At 39.0% G+C, this 8,878-nt stretch overlaps 1 protein-coding gene across 1 annotated transcript in view; it reads left to right on the top strand.

Annotated features, from left to right (window-relative positions):
- Positions 1–3,813: 3,813 nt before the first annotated feature.
- Positions 3,814–8,878, top strand: part of p38b (p38b MAP kinase) — a 208,978-nt gene continuing 203,913 nt past the window's right edge. Inside the window, exon 1 of the mRNA XM_090390241.1 lies at positions 3,814–4,167. Within this exon, the coding sequence (XP_090246367.1) occupies positions 4,061–4,167 (107 nt within the window). The 5' untranslated portion in view covers positions 3,814–4,060. The remainder of the gene's footprint in view (positions 4,168–8,878) is intronic.

The following is an 8,878-nucleotide window of genomic DNA, read 5'->3' as shown; positions in this document are numbered from 1 at the left end:
CCCAATTTTAACAACTCTACAGTAACTTCATCTTCTCCCGGGTCTTTCTGATTATTCATTTTCTTCAATGCATGTTCTACCTCATCAGGAAGAATATCGGGTATGTCGTATGTGTTGCTACTTTGCCATCCATCTTCCCCACTGCTGGCATCATTCTTTCGCTCCTTGTATAATTCTCTATAGTAGTCTTCTGCTATTTGAATTATGCCTTTTCTGGTGTTTATAAGTACACCATCGCTATTCTTCAGTTTCAGTATCATTTGTCTTTCTGTATTACTGCTCATGGCTGCTGATTTAAATCCTCTGTCTTCCATTAATGCTTGTTCTACTTTTCTTGTGTTAAATCTTCTTATGTCCTCTCTGAGTCTCTTTCTAATGGCTTTGCATAACTCAGTATACTCAATTTTCTCCCTGTCAGTGTTTTTCATGATCTTCATTTGTCGTCTTCGGTTCATCCTGATAAGTGTTTCTTGACTAATTTTTTCTTCTTTGGATTTCTTTTTCCTTATAGGTTTCTTGGGCTTTATCACTTTCAGAAAGTTGTAATGTTCCTCATCGATATCTTGGTCCTGAGCAGTATGCAGAAGCTCAAACTTGTTCTTAAGTTCCAATACATACTGCTTTTTCTCCTCCTCTGTTATCTCAAAGACCTTTGTATTATTTACTCGACTCAGTTTTTTCCTTTTCTTTCCTACATCTATATCAAGTGTACATCTTACCATTCTGTGATCACTTCCAACATTTACCTTATTCAGGACGGTAACATCATTCACAATATATCTTCTGTTAGTGAGGATGAAGTCGATTTCATTAATTGTTAATCCATTTGGACTCTTCCATGTCCACTTTCTGTTCACCCTTTTCTTGAAAAAAAGTGTTCATTACTGACAGTCCTTGAGATTCTGCAAATTCCACAAGTCTTTCACCTCTTTTATTTCTTTCCCCAATTCCAAAATTTCCTATAGTTCCTCTTTCTGCGCTGTTTTGCCTTTTTTCCAACCTTAGCATTGAAGTCCCCCATAATAATAGTATAGTGGGTTTGCTGCTCATCTAGAAGACTCTCAATTTCGTTGTACATTTCTTCAACCTCTTCATCATCATGGCTCGATGTTGGTGCATAAATCATTATAATCTTTAGCTTTTACCTCTTAGAAATCTTGAGTATTAGTCTTGACACCCTTGGTGATGTACTTTTGAATTCCAATATGTTAATTTTAAAATCTTTATGGACCAGAAACCCAACTCCACCTTCTCTCCTTTCATTGTTTCCATTGGTGTACAGTAGATTTCCACTTGATAAACTTATAAGTGATTCGTTTCTTCTTCTTGTTTCAGCCAAATCGATGATATTCCAATTCACATTTTCTAATTCCTTATCCAGCTCTAATATCCAGTCTTCACGATGAGCGATCTTACGTTATAACAGGAGAAGTTCAGTTTCCGTGCATGGCTGCCTGGTCGTACCCAGAGATTCTTAGCACCCTCTGCTTCCACTCTGATCCTCTCGCTGCCGTAAGAGGGAGAGTGAAAGCTGCTGGGGACTGAGGGCCATTTGTATTGTTGTGCTGTCATGTGCAGGAGGGTTTGGTCTTATCCTCTTCACGCTGACCAGGCGTCTTGAAGAGAACCACTCTACACGTTCGTTGCCACCTAAGTGACGTAACAGGGCTCACCATCGAGAAGGTGTGCATGAGTAGATTTTAGGGAGGCAGGCCAACCGGACGTCTCCTAAATCTTCTGTAATAGAGAGATATTGGATCCATCAGTGTTTTAGGCTGAGTGTCTGATAACACACAGGATACCTGTTCCCCTCTAAGCCCCCCTAAGGGGGCATAAATTGCAATTAAGGAAGGACAGATGTAGAATAGATGTGCAGAAATTTGCCTTTAGGCCAGCGGGTGGTTAATTGCTGGAACAAACTTCCATCTGTCGTTTTGGAAGTTGATAGGTTGAATAAATTTAAGGAGGAACTGGACAGGCATTTGGAGGGAATGGTGTGATTTTTATTATTTTATTTATTATTTTTTTTTTTTTCTGGCTGATTCTGCATAAGCTCATACACTTGCTTTCTTGCATCACATGCCACTACAGAATGGTATTAAGGGTATGTTGCTACAATGGATAAAAGGATGGTTAAGTGCGAGAAGACAGAGGGTGGTAATCAATGGGTGCTGCTCTTCTTGGACTAATGTTATTAGTGGAGTCCCACAGGGTTCCGTGTTAGGTCCACTGTTGTTTTGTATATTTATCAATGATATTGATGAAGGTATATCAGGCTTAATGTCGAAGTTTGCAGATGATACAAAGGTTGGCAGTCTGCTACTGCAACAGGATCTAGATAATTTGGGCAGACGGGCTAAGAATTGGCAACTGAAGTTTAACCTTAACAAATGCAAAGTACTGCATATGGGTAGAAGTAACCCTAGAGAAACGTACCAACTGTGTGGTACTACACTTAAGGTGGTAGAAAATGAAAAAGACCTGGGAGTAATTGTGCAGTCAGATATGAAGTTCTCTGAGCAATGCAGACAGGCTGCCAGGGCAGGTCATGGGGTTTTGTCAATGATATATAGGAATTTTGCTAGCAGGGAAAAGGAGGTGATTGTCCCTCTGTATAAGGCAATGGTCAGGCCACGCCTTGAGTACTGCGTACAGGTCTGGAGACCTCATTTTAGGAAGGATGTAGATTTTCTTGAGCGGGTACAGTGAAGGGCAACAAGATTGGTGAGGGGAATGAAGATATCCTCTTACCAAGAGAGGCTTAAGTTCTGCAAATTGCAGTGGCTGGAGACTAGACACCTGTGCGGTGATCTGATTGAGGTATATAAGGCCTTGAATGGATTGAGCACGCTGAATTCTGATGGGATCCTTCCACTTGTTCAGATTACGAACGTAAGGGGGCATAAATTCAAATTAAGAAAAGACAGATGTTGAATAGATGTGCGGAAATTTGCCTTTAGCCAGCGGGTGGTTAATTGCTGGAACAAACTTCCATCTGTCGTTGTGGAAGTTGATAGCTTGAATAAATTTAAGGAGGAACTGGACAGGCATTTGGAGGGAATGGTGTGATTTTTTTTTTTTTTTTTTTTTTGGCTGATGCTGTATAAGCTCATACATTTGCTTTCTTGCATCACATGCCACTACTACTACTACACTGCCTCGATAGCATGTCTTTGCTGTAGAGATCTGAAATCAACCATGATACCAGTTGAGTCAACATTGACCAGCATCGTTGTAGGAAACTGTCGTTATATCTTTGAGTTCCACGACGAATCAAAGTTGTTCTGAGAGCTAAAGTGGTGACTAATAAAACACGCCTGTGTGCTCTAGATTCAAATTAAAGTGGTGACTACTTGCTATTAGGTAAATTTGCCTAATAAAGTGGCCACTTTGTTTAGTTTCTATTTGTTTTTACACATAGAAGAAGAAAAATAAACCTTTTATACTTTAAATATTACTGCTAATTCTTAATTTATTTATTTCCTAGGGCTGAGTCATTCTCACTTTTATAAGGTTTTTCTTCTCCTTCACCCAATTACTGTTCAGAGTAATTATCCACTTGTCGCTTAGTCGTGTATTCTTTTTTCTTCCATTTTGAAATAGTCGCTAGAAATTGATATTAAAAGCTAAGCCGTGTTTGTAACCTAATATTCCAAAAAGTCTTAAAGTAAAAGCATATAATTCTTGTTACTTTATATTTTTCGTTTAGGAAGATATAGTTTTTCATATACAAATGGTCAATTACAATTGAATAAATTGAATGTGAACCATATTTTTAAAGTTAGTTGACTTGTGCAGCTGTACTGGTGTTGTGGGTAGGACGCATGCGTAGTTTTCTACGTGCGTTGAAACTCTAGGGTTGATTATGGAAAGATCCAAGGTAGATATATATCTACCTTGGGATAAGCTCTTGAGCCGTTGGTTGGTGTCGACGGACCTTAATAGATAAATTCTAGTCTTATTTTTACAGTTTTTTTTCCGTTTAGATCCTTATTTGCTACTATTTCAATAAAGAATTTTATAGTGTGAATAAATGACTACTTTGGTTAGGGTGTAAAAAATGAAAAGTGGTTTTGTTAAAATTGAACTAAATAAAACTGTATGGGAGGTGCCGAAACGATACCAAAATCTCTGTCCAGTTGGTTCTGGAGCTTACGGACAAGTTTGGTGAGTAAATATTAATTAAGAATCAATTTAAAATTACTCGTCTTTTGCACACCTATTAAACTGTCAGCCTTGTACTTTTCTAGTGAAGTTTGTGCTGGCGGAATTGAATTTAAGCTTACATATTACTCACGTGATACTACAATATATTTTGATCTTATTGCGCTAAATATATCTATCATGTGCCTTTTGGAGAATGCTGTATATCATATATATACGATTTTTTTGGGTTATCGTACATGGAAACACCGTATTATTACTAATAAATGAATAAAATGATGATAATAATTAAGATATTTAAATCTTCCGGATAGCATGTTGGATGTCAAAACTGGCGTAGTTTTGATATTGAAATTTTCACCCCAAATTTTTGAGATTTAGAGCTGATATTGTATTTCAATGTACAACTGGAAAAAATCAAAGTTAGTATAGTAGAAGTATGAAATCTCTATTCCATATCAGCAAGCTAGAATGTTGAGAAAAAGGCCCAAGTTAGAATTCAATTTGAAAGTGGCTGCAATTCTGAGACATAGTGGAAGGTAGTATATGTTATGAACCTTGTCAATCAGTTTAGTCCTAGAGGGGAATTTTAACAGTGTGGTCTGCACTTGTTAACAGGAGAGAGTTTTTACAAGGGATGGCATACACTTAAGTAGATGAGTTGCAAGGATATTCATTGATGCTATTGAGGCAGTATTAGTAGTAGTGCCATGTGATGCTAGAAAGCAAGCTTATAGAGCACCAACCAGAAAAATAAACCATTACCTGTCCATCCTCTCCAATGTTTAGTTTTCCTTGCATTTTTGCAAACTACCCACTTCCACAATAACAGATGGAAGTTTGTTCAACAATCAACCATTCGCTGGATGACAATAAATCTGTGCACATCTATGCTGTAATCATCCTTCCTCGGTTTGAATTTATGCCCCCTTGTGTGGTCTGAGCAAGAGGAATAATGCCATCAGCATTAGCTTGCTCAATGCACTAGGCGTCTCCCTAGCCAGGTGGGAAGGAGCAGTAGTGCGTAGCACACGCTTCTTGATTAGACCGGGGGTTCGATCCCGTAACCACCAAATACGGAGAATGCGGAAAGGTCAGGGAATGACAACCACATATCCCCGAAGCAATATGGCCTTAGTTGCTAATGCTCCTAAAAACCAAATAACAAACAACAGCTCAATGCACTCAAAGCCTTAAACACCTCAATCAGATCACCTCACAGATGCCAAGTCTCCAGATGCTGCAATTTGCAGAACAAGCCTTTCTTAGTAAGACTGCTCCTTTGTTCCCTTCACCAATCTCGTTACCCTTCGCTGCACCCATTCTAGTAGATCTACATCCTTCCTAAAATGATACCTCGAGATCTGTATGCAGTACTTGAGATGCAGCCTCACCATTGCCTTGTACCTTTCTAGCAGGGACAAGGAGGTGGTGGTGGTGACCCCTCACTACCTTTGCCCCTGCTAGAAAAGTTCCTGTATATCAGGAGTGGCCAACTTAATTTGTGATGCGATCTACCATCTCAAAAATTTCATTGCACAAGGTGCACAAATCGAGGGATGACTGTATATTTAAAATTCGTCGTGATCGACCAAAATTAAATCCACGATTGACTCTTTGGCCACCCTGCTATATATCATTGACAGAATACCATGAGCTGGCTTGTCAGCCTGTCAGCACTGCTCAAGGAACTTCATATCAGACTGCACAGTTACCATATGTCTTTTTTCATTTTTCACTATCCTGAGTGCAATACCATACAGTTGGTACATTAATCTGGGATTACTGCAACCCATATGCAAGGTGGTATCATCAGATGATACTAGACACCTACTAGATATAAACTAATCTGTAATCGCATCACAAAGGAGGTGTTAGGCAAACTAAAATAGATTACAATATCTCTGGCAAAGAATGTAAAGAAAAGCAGCGAAGCCATTTCTTTATTTATATTAAGAGTAAAAGGAATGGATTGAATAATACTGATCAATTAGATATTGTCAGTTTAACTTGATGAACCTGGTCAGGTTGCCAACAAACTAAATGATCATTTTGCATCGATATATATAAACAAGGAATTCGTTACAGAAAGAGATGCCAGATGTTTATTAAACTGCTACATTGAGCTAAATGATTTTGTGATAACTGAGATTAAAGTGGAAGAGAAATTGTTGAAACTAAACATAAAAAGAAAAAAAGGCACCTGGGGTGAATGGGATTTATCCAATTATATTACAGGAGGTAAGCAAACCATTAGCCATAATTATGAGAGCAAGTTTGAATTCAGGGGAGGTCCCTGTGGACTGCATATGTGCAAATGTATGCCCAATTCATAAAGGATATCAAACAGTGTCATGGATATCAGACAGTGACAGACCTGTTAGTTTAACTTCTGTTCCAGGGAAAATAATGGAGTCACTGGGATAAAGAAGTAATGCAGTACTATCTGTGTTTTTTTTTTTTTTTTTTATTAAAACCCCAAACACGAGAGGTATTAGAACCTGTAGTACTTAGTACCGTGCTTGGGTTGGAGGTTGAGAAGATGAAAGAAGATATTTGTTGACATTAGACTTGAACCTCTGTAGACTGTAATTTTCAGGAAATACGTATGAAGGAAGGTTGTTCCAGAAAACGGCAGTTGAATGAATAAACGAGGAAGATGAAAAGTTGGTTCTGTGACTTTGAAGTTGGACAGTAACTGGATGTTGGCTGGTGGCGGCATGTGTTCGGACTGTTTGGAAAGAGAGAGCGGAATTATAGAAGCCGATGTAGAAGAACAGTGCCCATGGAAGTATCTGTAGAAAAGGCATGCAGCAGAAACAGTACATCTATGAGACAGCGAGTGGAGAGACTCTGTTAGAGGAGTCATTAATTAACCTAACTGCCCTCTTCTGAATGGAATCTAGAAGTCTGAGAGAGATTTTGGGGGCAGTGCTCCAGATGTGGAAACAATATTCTATGGTAGGGCAGATTTGCGATTTGTACAGAGTGAACAGCTGTTTGGAAGAAAAGTAACGCCGAGAACGAAAGAGAAAACCAAGCTTTTTAGATACAGAGGAAGCAATATTTGTAATGTGCTTGTGCCAAGAGAGATTAGAAGTCAGGGTAATAACCCAAAAGAGATATATCATTTTGCCTAGAAATCGGAGTGTCACCAAAGATAAACATAGGAGCAGAAGAATCCTTTTTGCTAGATATAAGACAAGACTGAGTTTTAGAAGGATTGACATCTACTAAGTTGTCTTTGCCCCACTGGAGATCAGCATTTAAGGAATTGGAAGCGGATATTCGAGAAGTTGAAGCTGATTGAGCAGGACAAGGTTTCTCAAAATGGAAAGTGGAATGCAATGTGCTATCATCGGCAAAACTATGGATAGAATTTCCAGTCATTGGAAGAAGGTCATTAATATACAAGGGGAAAAGAGTGGGGGAAAGAACTGAACCTTGGGGGACACCAGCATTAGTGGAGAAGTTAGAAAACAGAGAGCCATCTACTATCACCCTCAGTGAGTGATCAGAGAGAAAACTGGATAACCAGTTACAAAAAACAGTTGGCAAACCATAAGATGGAAGCTTGTTTAGAAGATCTTTATGCCAAACACGATCGAAAGCCTTTTCGATGTCTAGAGCAACTGCTTGGGTTTCACCAAACTTTTCCATGGAATTTGTGCATAAATGAGTAACATAAGCCAGAATATCACCAGTGGATCGACACCGACGAAATCCAGACTGGCGATCGTTGATCAGACGGAAGGTTTCTAGGTAGTTTAAGAGTTGGCGGTTAATTGATTTCTCCATTACTTTAGAAAGAGTAGAAGTAATTGCAATGGGACGATAATTGGATGGGAGGGATTTGTCACCCTTTTTAGGAACTGGCTGGATATGAGCAAATTTACAAGCAGAAGGAAAAACACCTTTGGAATAAGAAAGTGAAAAAAGGCGGCAAAGAATAGGAGTAAGTTCAGGAGCACAGGTTTTGAGAACAAGTGGAGAAATACCATCGGGACCTGGAGCTTTCTTAGCATCAAGATTCATCAAAATCCTTTGACATCCTTTTGAAGGAAGACCACAGGAGGCATTGAATGGAGCATGTTGGGAATAGTGGGAGGTGCTTTACCAAGATTGTTAATGCATGAGTTGAAAGAAAAATGGAATGCTAGCAGGTCAGCTTTATCCTTGGCTGAAGTGACAACAGAACCATCTGGTTTGGACGGAGGTGGGGAGCAGAGATGGGCAAAAGTTGCGGCCAATAGCTTTGGCAAGAGACCAGAATGCTTGGCTACCATTAGGGCAAGAAGCAAGTTTTCTAATCTTAGCCTGTTCAGACTCTAGTTTGGACTGGTTAATAACTGCTTTACAATTGTTACGAGCTTTGGTGTAGGCAGAAAATGAAACTGAAGAATTAGAAACAAGCCAATTACGATATGCAACATTCTTCTCTTGAACAGCCTTAGCACATTTATTGGAAAACCAAGGTTTAGATAAAGGACGAGATTTTAAAGTGGAGTGTGGGATAAAGGATTCCATTCTTGCAAGAATAATTTCACTGACACGATCTGAGCAAACTTTGACATTATCCAACCAAGGAAAAGAAGAAAAGAAGTCTCGCAGGTCATCCCATTTTGCATTCTTGTAATGCCAAACAACACGAGGTTGGGAGTAGCCATGAGATAAAGGTTTCATTGGAGAAGAGAAAATCACCAAGTTGTAATGT

The sequence above is a fragment of the Mastigoproctus giganteus genome, chromosome 2 (assembly GCF_048544385.1).
Source record: "Mastigoproctus giganteus isolate SK-2022 chromosome 2, ASM4854438v1, whole genome shotgun sequence".
Taxonomy (NCBI): domain Eukaryota; kingdom Metazoa; phylum Arthropoda; class Arachnida; order Uropygi; family Thelyphonidae; genus Mastigoproctus; species Mastigoproctus giganteus.
The sequence above is the reverse complement of the archived record's forward strand: the minus strand, read 5'-3'. Positions and strand labels throughout refer to the sequence as shown.